Raw genomic sequence first — 17,852 nt, 5'->3', positions numbered from 1 at the left:
GAAGAAGAAAAGAAAAATCAGCCAGGGTATCAATATATTTACACAAAGTGAAACTTTATATGCAACAGACTCGCAGATGCATTTGAAAACCTTTTGACATTCCCCTCAAGAGTCTAATTACTTTTTACCACATCCAGCCTACCCGCCAGACAGTAGCTGCTGCGGAGCTACAAGCCTGAGAGGATAACAAGAGGAGCTAAACTTTTATATTTATTTATGGCGTTCTTAGTTATATCCAAATTGTGTTGTTTCAACAACAGCCTGTGGTTCAATACAGGCACAGCATTTTATTTATTTATTTAATCGTTTTACAAAGACTGCAGAAAATGCCAGACAAGGTTGGCCTGTCACTTCTTTTTTCTTAACACTTGACTTTCCAGGAGGAGGGTTTGCAAGAAAACTTCAATGCCATTATTAACTTACCATAGCGTTACCATAGCGACCAGAGAGCATTATGGGGCAGAGAGGAGGATGTTACTCTCAATGTGGTTGGTGCATTTCAGGAGGACTCTGCTGATAAAAGTTACCAGCGGTCCCCAACCTTTATTGTGCCATGGACCGGTTACACAGTGAATTCACGTTTATTATTATATTTACAAATACCACAGTTTTTGTCTTGGTCGTATCATTTTATTTTGCTGTATTTATCCACGACACCTTAAAGGACCGGTCTGTGAAAATATTGTCTGACATTAAACCGGTCCATGGCCCAATGCAGGTTGGGGACCGCTGGTCAAAGACACAGCTACAAATAGCAGCTGAAATAGGGCTGTGCGATATGACCAAAATCTCATATCCCGATATAAGACATCTATCGTCCCGATAACGATATAAATCACAAAAATGTAACGTTTTCTGTAAATTCTGTGAATCTCGGGCAGCTCGACTTGCGGGAAGTGTTTCCAGCTGCGTGTCATGTACCTGGAGTCGAGTGTTTTAACAGATGCATGAAACGATACATTTTAAGACATAAGTTGTAAAGGCCGCCGTTTTCTTTGTGAGTATTTATTACACGGCGTGCTGCGGGGAAAAGCCTGTTCTAGCGTTTGAGTCTAAGGTTTATTTTTTTAGCACCTGGCGGCTCTTTTTGACTTCTCATCCGTAAATAATCTGCTCTTTCATGTGATTCAGTTTATTTTGAAAAGTCTCAACAGGATCTTGAGCTTTATTGTGAAAGGTTTACATGGAACATAAACAAGCGGACACGCGATGGTGTTACCGTCGTTGTTGCAAATGACAACGCATAAAAACAGGTGCTTGTCCGTCCGTAGTGTGGTTATATTAAATATAAGAGAAAGAGAGAACTTTAAGAAATTAATATAGCCACTACAGTGACCATCAGAACGATGAAAAAATATTGCCGTAAACAGTTTATTTTGCGACACCACGAAACAAACGATAGCGTAAAATGAAACGATAGACGTTTTTATATCGTCATCCAATATATATATCGTTATATCGAACAGCCCTAACCTGAAATACAGTTGTGCCATGATTTCTGCCGCTTTGTTCTTGGACTGTGGGCTTACTTGAGTTTTAAAGTAGAATGGGAGTCAGAGCCTTTAGCTTTCAGGCCCCTCTTCTGGTTCTGCTAGTGTGTCTTCCTGTTAAAAGGGAGTTTTTCCTTTCCACTGTCGCCAAGTGCTTGCTCATTTTAGGTGGTCTGATGATTGGGGTTTTCTCTGTATTATTGTCAGGTCTTTACTTACAACATACAGCACCTTGAAGCAACTGTTACTGCTACAGACAGTCGTTGTGTAACAAATGCATGCGGTGCTTCTCGAGGGTGTGGGTAGCATAGAGGCGCAGCGGTTAGCACAACAAAAAAGTACTGGGGTTGAGTCCAGCGGTCGGTTGAAGGTTGCACCGCATACATCTCAAAACCAATCGTTCTGTCTGTGAACACGACAGCTCAAAAGGTTTTGAATGAACTCTGATGCAACTTTGTAGGGGTGCAGAGTGGAGTCATGTTAGCAACCCAACAAAATTTAGCTTACAGCAACCGAGGTCTCCAAGGTCAACTTCATGATTTATTGGTGGGAAATTGACAAAAGGCCTTATAAATCAGAAGTGTGGTGTGGTATCGTCAACATATAGAGCGTGACCTCTGACCTCTCCTTCAAGGTCAAGGTGTGATCTGAAGGTCAAAGTGATAATAACGCTACATAGAGCTATATAAAGCTATTCCTACTGCCATTGTTTGCATTGAGAGCATATAGAGAATGATATACGGGGATTCTACATATCACATTAACCTTTGAGCTCATTTTCAACGTTTCACATCTGCCAACTTCATCAAATATATGAAATGGGTTTCAACAGGCTAAATAAGAAAAGCCCTGCTCTGGTTTTTACTGCACTGCAAACTTCTTAAAGTGCATTTAAAGAAAACAAACAAACAAAGAAAATAAAATGAATACATACAAAATAAATACTGTTCCCTCAAAAATGAATACAGGCCAGAGAGTGAGTTGTCTTGGTGAAGGTTTGCGCTCTTGAAGTGCTTCTTGCTGCGTTATAATTCACTCACCTCCAGCCAGCACAGAGTCCCACTGAGTTTTCTGATAGTCCACGGTGTTTCCACCTCCAGGGAAGAAGAGAGAAACTTGTCATCGGTGCAATAACAGACAGGAAACGCTACAAGAACATCCACTGAAATAAAGTGAAAGCACCACAGCGAAGCAGATGCTCAGAGTTCTGTAAAGAGCAGGCTACGAACCATTGGAAATAAAGTGGGGGGAGGCTCCACATTATAATACCGAGTGGAATTAAAATATTCACCTATGACAGATTTTGTTTTCATAGCTGAGATTTAATTCAACATTAAGGCTGTATCAAATATTTACCACATGGTTTAACAAGGCAATCAGATTTGTTCCTCTCGCCTTGCTGCAGCAGCTACCTTTAGTGAAGTGACACAGGGAGACCTGGACTGAGCTTTAGGATCTGCTGGTAATCTCTTAAGGCTCTGAACAAAATGGAAGGCGGTCTAAAGGATGTGAGGATAGAGGGCCTTGTTATCCAAGGATAAGTGCTGCTCAGGAGGAGTTTCCTCTTCACACATATCTACACACACACTCACATTGTGTTCCCCCTCCGTCGAGCGCACTTCGTAGGTGTAAGCCAGCAGGATGTCCACGAGGCTTAGCCACGCTTGGTAACGAGACGCCTTGTCCAGCAGGTAGGAGCGGTTGGTGAATTTCCTCAGCTGCTCTTTCTCATCATCAGTGAACGGTACAGCTGCACGAGACCAAAGATTAGACAGTCAAAACACACGAAGCAGTCTAGTTTTTAATGCGCAGACAAAAAGAATCCAGCTGTGGGTGTGAGAAGAGGTCACAGTGGTTAGGCTCCTTCTCACAGGTAAGCTCCCTGCAACGTACTGTCAGTAAATGACTTTACAAACAGTCAACAGACACATCATTTAAGAAAGCTCCTCGGCCACAAGTCAAAGACGCAAATTAACGATTTTTCACATCAAATACATACCGAAACCAGCACGCATCGAGGTGAGGCACATAGTCTCACTGCAGGGATAAACAGCTTAATAAAAATAGGTTTAGTGCAGTAAGTCTTTAAGATTATGTCCACACTAAGCCGGATAAATATGAGCTGCGTGCCATTTTGCTAACCTCGTGTTGTAGTCGTGTTGAACACACAAAAGAGAGCCTTTGAATTACAATGAGACGTGAGGTAGGGTTAAATATGGACAGATTTGTGACCAATCCTGACGCATTTTAAGAGAAAATAAAATACACACACTACCGCACGTCCGTGATAGACATAGCACGTCGCCGAAATACTGGAGATTACAGTCCAGCTGTGTGTGAGAATATGTCAATGAAAACTAAAACACCCGTCTTATTTATTCTTATTCAGATGATGCTGGATTAGATTTCCATTTTTATTAACCAAAAAAAAAATAAAAATAAAAATCACAGTGTAGTGTGCCACTCAATAAGATCGGACAGCAAGAGCAAATGATAGTCTTAACAAGCAGGAACCATTGTCCACCTCCTCAAATCCCAGAATCCACACAACAAAACGACTGCATCAAATGGATTTTCCTCTCCCTGTCTTACTACATCCACTGTGTCAGGGCAAGAAAAGTCATAGTCTTCCTACCGCAAACTGATATACAGTTATGTCTCGTTGCATAAACGCTGTGCGCACAATTATAAGGCAAGTAAGCATTTTGACTATATCATCAGTTTCAATGTGTAGCTTCCAAATCCTAACAATATAAACAGCAGTGGCTCGTGGTGTGAATTGGTCAGCTCTAGTTCATGTCCAAGACTGAAACCTTCCCACCACTGACCAAGTTAAGTTAAAATATCAAGACTGCGCCAAGAAATATCTGAAGACAGATTTTTGTAAAGGGTTTTATGGACTGAAGAAATGAGAATCATTCTTGAAAGGCCAGATCAGTATCAGTAACAGGCACAGAGCTCCGCCAGATGCCAGCAAGGTGGAGGTAGGGTACTGGTACATCTTGGTGTCATTAAAATCGACCTTTTGGATTAAAGATCGCCTCAAAATCAGCTCACAAACTACTGCCAGTTTTTAGAAGACACCGTCTTCAAGCAGGTGCAGGAAAAGATCTGAATCTGTCAAGAAGAGAGTGGTTTTTATGGAGGACAATGCTCCATCGCAAAAAGATGAAAGAATAATGACACAGTCCCCTGCCTCACCTCACCTAAAATCCTATCGAGAACTGACAGGCTTTATGAATGGAAGGCTGATGACTGGAAAAAAACAGAAAAAAAAGGGGTGCTATACTGGTCACAGATGTTGTTTTAAATGTTTATTTGTAAATTTAGAGTTTAGAGTCAACGCGGGCGTTCACACCAACCACGTTTTTCACAGTAAAATAACTATTTTACCTCAAGCACATGGCTAGACGCTGCTCCGGGTCGATCTCTTTCTCTCCGAACGCATTTCTCCACTTCCACAAATGTGGTCCCAACTCTACCAGCAAGAGCTCAGACTGACATCCTGAAATATGCACGAAAGCTTCGACTCCTGGATCAAACGGTGAAATTCTCCATGCTGCTGCTTTCTTGCGACAAATAAATGAATCCAGAATCTCCATTTCTTCCTTTTTTCCTTCGGAAACATCAGGACCAGCTCACGATGGCTTGATGTCGACTTCATTTTTTTCTCATGCATTTTCTGAGGATACATTTTTCGCAAAATTGCAATGCTATATGACAATTTCACATCCAACATATCCAAAATCTCATGTCCTTTCTTTGTGGAATGTAGTTGTAAAATGTAATTTAGTTGCACAATAATTCTAAACACCAATAACTGCCCAACATTCACGTACACACAGATATTCTCTACAAAAGCCAAAACTTTTACTGTCTTAAATAATCAGGTTTGACTTTATGTAACGTTTTGGATTGATCGCGAGCGCTGTAGTTGCTGATAATCAAATTAATCCCCCAAAATACGACATGCCTAATAACTGTGCACAGGTTATACAAGAGAAAAAGAATCTGTCATCTGTGACGGTGTCTTCGGATGAAACCCAGACTGAAGGTTTGCACGCTGTTTTCTCACACACACATTTTGACTGTTGCCCAGTCCATGGCTGTGGCGTGATTGTTGATTAGATTCTGTGTTGAAAAGCAGAAGCAAAATAGGACAAATAGGCCCATATTAAATAAGCTAAATTAGCAGAGCTGATGTTATTAGTACTGTGCGTGTTTCAAAGTGGCTTTGCATTAAGAAAAATTGGAGCTCTGTAACATGAAAATATCTCCAAACCTCAGCTTCCTTTCTCTCTGCAAATTCGCTAACTGTTGTCTTTTGAAAGAGACATCTGCTTAATGGGGATCTGTGGCAAGCCTAATGGGGCGACACAAACAGACTTCAATCCCATTTTAAGCGATCTGCGATCATTCAGTATTGAAAGGCATGCTGAATGTCTGCGGAAACATGCTGTAACTCCAACTCCCCCCACCAAGCAGCTTATTAAACAGCTGAAAGCAATCCCTCTCTCTGCATGAGAAAAAGAGAGTCCCTGCTCCGAGCCCTTGGTGTGCAAGGTGTGTGCTGGCTGGAGCAAATGCACACACACAAACACATTTGATATACACAGACACACACAAACACACACAGACACACACGCACAGGCAGCGCTTCAGAGTGATCTCCTTGGCTGCAGTGGGAACTTGGCTGTGCTGCGAAGGAGATTCCTGCTGCATTACGTCAGGTTTCAGCTCCCTGCAGACACTACCCGAGTCCCTCGTCAGTGTAGCTGCAGAGGGAGAGCTCAGACACAAAGATCTGCGTGCATGTGCGCTTTTAACGTAACCGTACAGGCACCGAGATAAGGGGAGAAGCTATAAATATGAAACACCAAAGTGACTCACTAGCTTAAGTAACAGCTATCTAAGTGAATGCGCATCTGTGTCGCTCAAACACATGCGTGCGTGCAAATGCAAGGATGCGTGAGCACTTGAGGAAAAACAAAGCAGCCTCTCTCTCCTTCAGCACAGACCCAGCAGCTTCATGCTGCTGATATATTTTCTATTAACTCCGCGTACCCGATTTACCCACCGCCACGTTCATTCATCTCCACTACGGAGCCAGTCGATTCTAGTGGGTATTAGCACACAGCCTATGAGGGCCTCTGCTGATTGCAAATTAATTTCTGACCTAAATCCTCCTGTTGGAACGGAAGCCTGGCTCGTCACTGCTCTCTACAGGTCCAGATGGCCGGATGGCATGGAGCAAATATGCCTGGTCAAAATACTGCTGAGGGCTGGAAAATGCTCAGAATCACACAAATGCTAGAGGTCAAAGTTTGACCGTGCATACGAGAGTCGGTTAATTTTGCGCACTCACACTGTGATGATGTCAAAGATCGAATCAAAGGGACATTTAATGATCAGTCTGTTCAGACGTGAGCAGTGTTGCGGCCTAAATCAGCAGAAGACCATCTAAGCTGGTCACAGGTCCGGTTTCTACATCTAGCCATAACAAAGACACAAAGAGTGTCAGGTAGAGAGAGAGGCCAAGCTGTCAGGAGCATTTAAGCTGGACCAGTGCGTTAATACAGGCCTCCAGTGGACAGCTGTGGCCTGTCAGCGCGCTGGCCCTGACACTGGAGAGCACAAAGGGGCCGGTTTTCTTGTTTTCTACTTCATTAGCACTTGGGTCCACATCCATCTGTCAGGTGACATATATATATATATATATATATATATATATATATATATATATATATATATATCAGGCTTAGCAGAAGCGAGGGGGGGGGGGGGGGGGGGGGGTGTGTCTAGTAAACCCAGATAGAGGAATTGGAGATCTCCGTTTGAAAAATATGGCAAACAGTTAAAATCATGAGCACGCTTTCAAGATTTGACGGCAAGCTGCTTAAATCTCCTGACTGACGCCATTCTTCACACTCGGCTGAGGCTAATGCTATTCGAGCTGTCAATCAAGCCATTAAGTTTAATTTGGCCCATTTATCTACGCCCAGGCTCCCGACTGAGCCACTCTGTCTTAGAATGCAGAATGAGGAGAGGGAGCCGGCGGAGCTACAGTGAACCGTAATGTTCGTCAGAGGCTAAACTCCAAGATGAGGCTAATGGCTTTTGCCGCGCTGACTGATGGCTGCTCGTCAGCGCTGGTAAAAGCACGGCCGGCAGCACTCCCTCCAGCAACGCTGCTATCTGTTTAATCTAAATCCTCCCTTAAGCGTACAACATCCATTCACTGCACACAGGCTGTAGCTGTGAGCCGCAGTGAAAGGTCTGGAATTAGCAGACTGTTAGTGAGGCTGGATGGCACAATTACACGGTCTCTCAGAGTGCTAGGGTTCACAAGCTATCACTCCCGTGGAAGTGGCTGAACAAAGAGAGGAAACCGGGACCCCTCCGGACAACAAGCAACTCTTCTCAAACCAAATTCATAGACTATTAATGTAAGCAGACGGGAAATGTTTAGAAAGGAGAAAAAAAATGATAGTTTAAATTAGTCAGCAGGCAGCAGACAGATGGAGAGATTAGGGAAAGTCCAAGTTCAATCCTTCATAATGACAAGTGTCTTTCCTGTTCAAGTGCCCCGCGGCACTTTTAGCAGGGAGCACAAGCTGAGGTCTGTCCTTCTGTTAGAAGGGCCCGCTGCAGAGACTTGTGCGTCCTTTAGGATTTCATATACTGTCAGTGTCTGACAAGCTCAGCAGTAACACTCTTTTTCGCCCTGATTCAATCCGCAGAAGTACTGGGGAGACGATTTAAAATACAGCGAATGGGAAAATGATCAGTGAGAGGTTAAACTTATATAATAAACAATGCACGATTGCTCTCTTTATTTTTGAAATGTCATGCCACCTCCTGGTAGCATTCAGTAATTACTTTGCTGCTGTTCCAATAGCTTGATGAATGATCCGCATTCAGGTCACAGAATGTGTGTGACATTGTTTTAAGTAATTGGACATAAAGGATGCAGACTGAGGGCGGTAAAGCATGCACTGCATATGTAAAAATGCAGATGTGAGTTGCTCATGATTACCTTGCAAACACATTACAGCACACTAAACTACTACAAAACATTGGGTATCAGGTCTGAGTGTTTCTAGATCAGTGATGGAAAGTAACTGAAAACATTAACATGATACTTTCAGTACTTATTTAAAATGCACATGCAGGTTCAGTTTTAAAGTACTCAGATTTTACTATGCAGAGTATTTCAGTTTAATGTTTTTTTTACCTTTCCACTCTACTACATCTCCTAGAGCAGGGGTCTCACACTGAGATTCAAACCAGTCTGTGACCTTTAGTCAACATACCTATGGTATCAGTTTCAAACTCCTATGTTCCTCGTTCTTGAGTTATCGCATTCACAAACTTATGCGTCCGCCCGCTCTGCAGGGTGATGACAATACCCCATCAGCATCGTATGGCTGAGTGATAGAAACTGTTAAAACTCCACCTCTGTTCCTTGCCTTAAGATATCTCAAGTATTAAATATATAGTTAAACTTCCGTACAGTGACAAAACTGGGACTTTTACTGGTTTATTTTCCAACTTCGTTTCCTTTCACACCATGTAAAAATGAAATTTGTGACTTTGGACCAATCACAGAAAAATGTCCAATGTGGGCCAATCACAACAGATCTGCAGGATTTGTTAGTGGGATTATTGATCCTGATCCAACTAAAAACTCTGGTTTTGTCATATTTTACAATAAATCTAACATTAAAAAGACAAATGTAAACAAATCTGTGTGGCAGGACTTTCTCTACAGTAGACAAAAAACACTGTGTGTCATCCAGCTACAATCCTGAAACGCTGCTGACACATCGTTATGTATCAGTAAGAACATTTTAACATTTTCCATAACAGTATCATGCCATGTTCTCAAGAGCAAGTCATCTTTCTTTAATACTTTTAAGTGCATTTAGTGAGTAATGCACGTGTTCCTTTACTTTAGTTTGATTCAAAGGCAGGAGATTTACTTGCTGACATGAGTACTTTGTCACCCAATGCTTCTTATTACAGCACGTTTATCTTATTAATTTATGTCTCCTTTTTAGAAACAGCCAAAGCAGAGACTTATCTCAACAACAGTAATTAAACAGATTTAGATGATGACATAAACTCACCAGATTCGCCCTCTTGCTCTGAAGAAGGGCTCAGCTTTGTCCACCATGGCCTAAACTTCAGCAGCCCCTTTATCTCACCATCCTCAAACCAATCAGCCCTGCAATTACACGCAGCTATAACTGAGTAAAAACAGAAGAGGATTAAAGATGCTTTACCTGAGAGGTTTTTAGCCTTGTTAAACTTACAGGTAATGGTCAGTAGAGAAGGCTGATGCTTCTGCCTCCAGCCGAGCCTGCCTCCTCTCTGCTGCTGATGTTCCTTCTGGGTTCTTGATGTCGATCACGTCACTGAGCTCTTTCTGAAGAACATTTACAGCACGGGTGAGTTAAAGTCCAAATCTGTAACGCACCTTCATCTATCCATGGATCTTACCTGCAGTCGGGCAAATACTCCACACCTCTGATTGCCAAAGCCGTATTTCTGCAGGGCTCTCAGCTCTTCCTCAGACTTCTCCGTGTAAATCTCCTGCTCAACTTGCCAATCAAAGTCTTCTTCATCTTCGTCTTCATTATCTCCCACCCTTTCACTGCACTCTTTAGAAATGATAAAAAGCCACCACATTGTAGATTGTATGCCATCTTTTCCACCCGTGTGCACAAACTGAACACTGTCTGGACAAGCGAGGTAAGCAAATGAATAAATGACTTACCAGTACTCACTTCTTCCACCAATGGTTTGGCTGAACGGGAGCCCTTTGGGGCGAGGAGACTTGTTAGCATCTGAAGACCTTCGAAGTGCTCTCCCAGTGTCTCCTTAGGGACCCAAAGAGTGAAAAGACCTATAGCAACATAGCACGTGTAAGAGATCACATGTTTAATGTATTGTGTGTGTCTTTGTCATGAAATGTACTTGAAAATGAAGGCGGGAAGCAGCAATAACACCCCCCAGGAGCCAGAGGCAGACAGAAATAGATCTGAGAGGACTGCACCATCCATGATGCAAGAGGACTGGAGACCTAAGACCACACATCTCTGCGATATCTGTGCACCCATCCCACCAGGAGAAGGAGGGAGGACCTAAAAGGGCGCCAAGAGGTGTTAGTCCCAGAGGCAATGTGCAGCCGACTCCATTAGGGGCCTCCCTCCCTGGTGTGAACAGAGATCAGGGTCCAAGGGCTCCAGGTACCCAAGAACCACCCAATACCCAAAACGCAAAGATGCACCTGCACATACATTGACCTCACGACCCTCCTGGCGAGCAGAGACCCCCCCCCCCAGCATCTGGCAGAGTGTGTGAAAGGGGTAGGAAATACGTAGCTTGTTTCAGCTGCTTGAACCGCCGCTGTAGGAAAAAGCACCTACTGTGGGGTATGTACTTGTTAGCATGCCTGAAATACTCACTGAGTAGGGCTCCACAGTCGCAGCAAGCAGACTGTTTTTCCCACCCTGCAGTGGAAAGGCAACCACTGCCCACACAGTCCAATGTCTCCATACTTTAGATCACAAGAAGTACACAACATCTAAACAGCCTCCAGCCAGACACAAAAACTGTTTTCCAACCGACACTACTCCCTACCCAGGCTGAGAGAGACTGTTCTGTACCTTAATTCAATGTTTTTTTAAGATTTTTCAAAACCTGCAGTTTCCTTTGGGGAAAAAAATAAATCATAATAAGGAATGATTAAAATTGTAGCTATGATTAGCTGACCCGCAAAGCTAGATAATTAGCATTCCTCAAATGAGTATTTACTTGCTTTCCTGCATTTCATAACATTTTAGACTGAGTGTGTGCGACTGCTGATGAGCCAAACAAAGCTGCTTTTAGACTTCACACTGCGCTGGGGTAACTTTTAGATGAGAATTTAGATCACAGACATTTTAAAAGAGACACCACAATAAATATCAGAGAAGATCTTAAGTCCTACATAACAACATGACAAATACCTGATACCATACAGCATCAAATCCAACTCAAATCATGGATTACTGAAGTCAATGATTCCATGCATGTTTCTACAACAAACCATTGCTGATCAACCAGGCCATCTGTCCGCACCGTGCCTCATACTCCAGGAGCTGCTTCACAGAACCGCTATTAAAACTAAATAGGCAACACATGATTGATGATTTGAACGGCTTGGCAACAACGCAGAGATAATCTGATGGTTGCCTAAAGACCTCATAAACTTTCAATACACCCAAGCGTTAGGGCTTTGAAGTGCTTTACAATGGGAGATGACTAATTGCTCGAGTTGCAGGCCTTGCAGAATGGAGAGCCCGGAAGAGGGATCTTAATGATTGCTCATTATAAGTCTAAACAAGGACACTCATTAGCGGAGCTTTATTAGCAGATGTTACAGGCTTATTTGGACGCTGCGTGTTAACTGGGGCCATGCTGACAGACAGGCAACGAGGTGTCAGAGTCCATAAGGCAGATGTCTGCGTAAAGACGGCTTCATTATGACTGATTATGGGCAAGGGAACGTCAAAGACAGACCACAGCGATGGGAAGTAGTCAACGTCACACTCATAAGCATTATGATTTGCTCATTAAAGAGTTAAAGAAAATCCCACATGAGCTGTCACAGTCAGTGCAACAGAGCTTCCTGCACTCTGTAATCATTATGACATTAAACATGGCTCCAGCATCCATTTAAATGGGATAAAATAACATGACCAGCTAAGGCTAATTTACCATTTATCGAATGACTGAAGCATAAAGGGGAGATGCCCCCGAGGTACAATCGGTGACTGCTACTGGAACTGTGACAGTGCAACATCATCACCAACATCATGTGAAGCAAACACAGCAATAATTTTGTCACAATATGAAGTCCAAATACAATCAAACATAAACAAAATTGGTTTTCTAAAGTATGAAAAAAATGTTATTTTTGATATCCACTTAACACCCTTCTTCACCCAATCTGGAGTCATTAAAAGGAGATGCAGAGAGGAGAAGGTCAGAGCCTATCCCAGCTGTCACAGCACAAGATGTGAGGTCTGTCTGCTCAGTCATCACAAGGCTAACACAGCGAGGCGGACTCATGGCCACACCTACAGCCACTTTAGACTCACCGACTAAACTAGCATGCATGTCTTTGGGCTGTGGGAGGAAGAGCCAGCAGGTTTAAAGCAAGAACATTTATACTGTGAATCTCATTTTTTCCACCTAAAAAGATTAACAAGGTAACGTGTGCTGAACACAGAGGTTCGGTTTAAAATCTACAGGAAGTGCCACATTGTCACAGAATCACATGTTCTAAAAGTGATCTAGATCTCAGCTGACAGGAAAAATTGCATATTCATAACGTGTTTAAATGAGGCTTTCTGAGCTCTAATGCATGAAACACCACTGCTCAAGCAATAAAACCAAAACAACATTTTCCTGGGAACATTAAGACAATCACTCCCACGTTTTCCATGTTAAATTAGAACTGTGTCTGTGATTATATGTTGAATCCAGCCTCTTCTTCTGCTCAAATTTCTGAGTTATCCTTAAAAAACAATCACACTAAAGGGGTAAAGCAAATACATGACAGAAGGGTCAAACAATGTGTCAAAACCCCTTAAGTGCGCTCACATTCTGAAGCAGAAACAAAGAAATCACATCCTGAATTAACTACAGACGTCGTGTTACCAACTATGTCTCCAATAAAAAAATCGTAAGACCACTACTTCTGTGTCAAGCTGACCTTGCTGAATGAAAAGCTCCATACTGCCTTATTCTGTCTCCATGTTATCTTTCAGATACATCACACATTTTCTAAAAGTTATCTTTTGTACATGACGTTCTGAATGTATTCTGTGACCATGGCAGACAGATAGCTTGTGTCTACAAATATTCTACGGCTACAATCCCTCTTTGTCAGAAACATGCAGACTGCTGTCATGCTGTCTGTACTTTTGTCTGACCCCTTTGCAAAACTCACACAGACAACCAGGATGTGTGCACCTCAATTTATTTCAGATTTCCACAAGTCTTGATTAGGGTCTAAGGCTCTGTAAGGCCAGTAAATGCAAAGAAAGCATGGCTGTAGTAAACTATGTACATACATAATACAGTCTACAACCTTAGCATTTACCAAAAGTACCACTTGTAAGTTGTGTTCACATAGACACCTCAAACAGACATTTCATAGCATGCTGCTGCCACATTTTTGCTTTGATATTTCATTCCCCATGGTGAATATCTTAAAGGTTCAGTAAGTTTTCCTTGGTTTTTTTATACATTGATTCGTGCATTATTACATCTTCCAGCAAACTGATGCCTTTTAATAAACTTAGAAAGAATCCATAAAGCTAACGTGCTGCCCCAACATCTCGCATACAGTGGGCAGGATGGACACCGCCGTTCCATTTAATCGCATTTTATGTATGTAGCTATACACCGGCCACAATCATAGTATGACTCAGAAGTTATTTGTGATCTTTAAATGAAAAGTATCCATTTCAAGCTATACATGACCATTTAACATCTATCTGTGCATATTTTCATCATCTCTTTCTCATCATGTCTCTCTCATTCATCTCTACCACAGCCTCTTCCTCCTCACCTCAAGCCTCATGTCCTGAACGGAAGTCGGGCTGAAACACATAAAACCGTGCTTATGTATTCCCAATATTACTGCAGTTTTTTTTTTTGTTTTTTTATTGTCAGCAGATTAGACGTGCGACCCTCCTGTCTCCAGACAGCTGACAACAAGCCAGCTAAACAACAACAGCTGGTTATGAGCTAACATTATCCCAGCTAAACTTGGAAAGCAGTTAATTGGTCACAAATAAAATCTGCAGCCTGACAAAGCACCCAAACACACAGCCAGGCTCCTACAAAAAGAAAAACAGGGCCATATAACAAGTGAATATGTGCAACGGGACAGTGACAGGTTCTCCCAAGTACTTGAAACACTCTGTGTATCCCTCCACACAGGGACACTGTGTTTCATACCAGAGGTCTTGTGTCTGAATCGTCATTCAGTCTACGAATCCTCCTCGCAGCTCCTATTCAGTTTCTGGATTATTGGAAATTATGGTATAATTCAGTGGTTAATATCAGCAGGTTAGATGTTTGATACTGAAAAGAAATGTTGCATGTTTTTTTTTTAACAAGAAGCTTTTTTTTTTAAACAATGGAAAAGACAACAGTTGCTTTTTCCCCCTCTTGCCTCATCGAGTGCTGATATTTTATTCATTGCAGAGTGAGAGACATTCACAAGCAGGAACTTTACAAAGGGGGAGGTGGTCCTCTGGTACCCAATTAAAGCAGCTAAAACACCCAAGCAAGCTTTTGATTTGCCTCATACTGTTAATGCCGTGCGACCTACCTTTATCTATGTCGAACTTTGCCTTTTCCCTTCCATCCTCTATAATTCTTCCAGGAAGAGTTAGCCTGAAAATCAAATATTGCGTCCCTTTTAAGTTCAACATTGCGATTAAACAAACAAACACTCTGAATATTAATTTAGGCGCGGTGTAGGTGGTGCCATTTGAAACAATTAACTGTACATTGCTTAACTCACCTCAGAAAGTAGGGCTTTGCAAAAAACTTTAAATCTGTTCCATCAATGTAAAGGTCAAAGTCTGACGTTCTGGTGTAGGGCACACGGATGCTGAGGATCAGGTGGTCAGGCTCTTGGCTCAGGTCAAACGCAGGCGTTATCATCTTGAATGATGATGTAATACTGCTCTGCAGCATAAATTACAGAAATGACATAAGCGTCAATTTCACTGTATAGGAATGCATGCCCGACCGTGTTAACACGGGGCAGCTGATTATAGCATGCCACCTGGTGGATAACTCTATTAAATGTTGCTGACCACGTGACCAGACCACGTACGTCCCACTGACGGTGAAAACTGTCAACACAGGTCACGTCAAACATAACGGGCAGCTTCTTGTATCTTTAGTAACTTACAAAAGGGGTCTTTATGGTGGCTTAATGCTAGCTTTTAAGTCCTCCTTCATGTTTTCGGTCGCCTAGACGCAGTATCACACCAAACTACGTTAAAGAAATCTGGACATTTAAACTGGTACTGCTTTTTGGCAAACACGTGAGATCTCTACATTTTGCCTTATCATGTTCTTGAAGCTGGAATGAAAAACTTGTCGCCGGTGTGACAGCTGAAATTCATTTCTTAATCATCTGTAAGCAATTCATTAACGTGACATTACCGCAGTCTAAGAGCGAAATTATGAATTGGGTATGTACATATAGTGTATAAACAATAAACATTTTTTTATTCAAAAACTTGTTGTTTATTAGCTTTCTAACTGCCCGAATTTAACCTCACACCATAACAATTACGCGACATTAAGTGGTAGTCAAAGAGGCGAGTGCGGTGTTGATAATCTTTATGCCAAACAAATTTTTAAACGAAGTTCCGCTCGTGGTTAGCATGCTACTAGCCTGTATAGCAAGCTAACACATGTCTGGGGCTGCTGTAGCACGCAGCAGTACTAGCCGCTACAACACGACTTTTAATCTGCTGTATTTATTGAAAATTGACTTGCGAATACGTTCAAGTAAATCGCTGATACAACGCATGTTGAAAAAAAGTTAACACGCAGCCACACTCACCCCAAATACTGTGACTTATCCCAAAAAGCAGTGCTGGCAGCTCTTTGATGTGGCGTCCATCTTTTACCGTAATACAGAGTTGAAAACGGCAGTTAAAAAGTGCTGATTTTAAAAAATCATTACTGTCAACAGTTGAAATGAAAAATCTAAGGTTTTATCAGAAGATGACATAATAATCAATTTATTTAAAATCATTTATAACTTATAACTTATATATTAGTAGATATATGCTGAAATTGGGGACAATGAGGACATTTAGCCACTCTTGATACTTTAATTAATATTATTATTTCAAATATTAAAATAAATAATAATAATAAGCAGTTACATTATTATTAAGTGACGCACATGTTTATCTATTTTTCATTCCCTTAATTTTGGACATGATGAAAGCCTCCACTGTAGGTGGTGTGACACAAAGAGAAACACTCCCTTGTCAATGCAAACTTGTAAGTATTCTAGCAGATCATTTTTGTTTGTCCTCTTCTATCCCCAGTCATCTGAAGCACTTTTAGCTAAGCGTGGTTTTAAATACAGGATCTGTGAAACCCAAAGTCAGAGCTGATTTAACTTTCATTAATGGTTTTACATTAAATGTCTATGTAAAATAAATACATAAATAACGAACACAAAGACAAGGATTCTGCCGATCATACACAAGAAAGAGAGCAGCACGAATCTTTAAATTGAATATTTAACCCTCAGTTCTAGTGTAGCACAGCGAGTTAAATTCGCTGAAAATTCGCATCCCCTGAATGAAATTACTCAAGTCAAGTCAAGTCAACTTTATTTGTCAATTCTGCCACATGTACAGGACATACACAGAATAGAAATTGCGTTACTCTCAAACCCTAGTGATTAGAAAAATGCAAATAAAATAATTAAAAAGTAAAAATTTAAATAAATACAATACAATTTTACGTATAACAAAAAAAAGCTATGCAATATACAATATACAATATTCAAGTAAGAAGGCATAGTGGTGCAAAATAGGCAAATAGTGCAAATGGGGATTTAGTAGTGTACGGTAAGAGATAGTGTAACAACAGAGTCTTATGAGGTCCAATGCTTAAGCAGTCCAATGCTCCACAAAGTGACTGGAGCAGGCCAGTGAGTGCGTCAGAGAGTGAGTGTGTGTGTGTGTGTGTGACAGAGTTCAGTGAGACCGTGGTGGAGAAGAGGGGAGAGGGGGGCAGAATCGGGAGGGAGTTTAGCTTCCTGACAGCCTGATGGATGAAGCTGTCCTTCAGTCTGCTGGTCCTGGCCTGGAGACTCCGCAGTCTCCTCCCTGACGGCAGCAGCTTGAAGAAGCTTTGCATTGGGTGCGTGGGATCAGCCGCTATGCAAAGGGCTTTTTTAGTGAGACGGGTGCTGTAAATGTCCTGGAGGGAGGGGAGAGAGACACCAATGATCCTCTCTGCAGCTCTCACTATGCGTTGGAGGGATCTATGGCAGGACGCATTGCAGGCTCCAAACCACACAGTGATGCAGCTCGACAGGATGCTCTCGATGGTGCCTCTGTAGAAAGTGTACATGATGGGGGCTGGAGCTCCTGCTCTTCTTAGTTTGCGGAGAAAGAAGAGACGCTGCTGTGATTTCTTGGCCAGTGCTGTGGTGTTGTACGTCCAGGAGAGATCCTCTGTGATGTGCACACCCAAGAACTTGGTGCTGCTCACTCTCTCCACAGACGCTCCGTCAATGGTCAGAGGAGCATG

General features: G+C 42.1%; 1 protein-coding gene across 5 annotated transcripts in view; it reads right to left on the bottom strand.

Annotated features, from left to right (window-relative positions):
- Positions 1-16,208, bottom strand: part of shq1 (SHQ1, H/ACA ribonucleoprotein assembly factor) — a 44,692-nt gene extending 28,484 nt beyond the window's left edge. Inside the window, exons 1-10 of one of the 5 annotated variants that reach the window (XM_085405674.1) lie at positions 16,138-16,208; positions 15,079-15,245; positions 14,884-14,948; positions 10,270-10,398; positions 9,993-10,153; positions 9,806-9,918; positions 9,620-9,717; positions 3,083-3,240; positions 2,903-2,989; positions 2,531-2,584 (exon numbers count right to left, since the gene is read on the bottom strand). In XM_085405674.1, coding sequence (XP_085261800.1) covers positions 2,531-2,584; positions 2,903-2,989; positions 3,083-3,240; positions 9,620-9,717; positions 9,806-9,918; positions 9,993-10,153; positions 10,270-10,398; positions 14,884-14,948; positions 15,079-15,221 — 1,008 coding nt within the window. In that variant the 5' untranslated portion in view covers positions 15,222-15,245; positions 16,138-16,208. Of the gene's footprint in view, positions 1-2,530; positions 2,585-2,902; positions 2,990-3,082; positions 3,241-9,619; positions 9,718-9,805; positions 9,919-9,992; positions 10,154-10,269; positions 10,399-14,883; positions 14,949-15,078; positions 15,255-16,137 lie in introns of those variants that run through there. The other 4 variants (XM_085405675.1, XM_085405676.1, XM_085405677.1 and 1 more) reach the window with 4 other exon arrangements.
- Between the last annotated feature and the right edge of the window lie 1,644 nt (positions 16,209-17,852).

Source organism: Rhamphochromis longiceps, linkage group LG5 (genome assembly GCF_057381845.1).
Source record: "Rhamphochromis longiceps isolate RC_006_pf linkage group LG5, R_longiceps_female_GT1.1, whole genome shotgun sequence".
Lineage (NCBI taxonomy): Eukaryota > Metazoa > Chordata > Actinopteri > Cichliformes > Cichlidae > Rhamphochromis > Rhamphochromis longiceps.
This window is presented reverse-complemented; position numbering and strand designations above follow the sequence as displayed.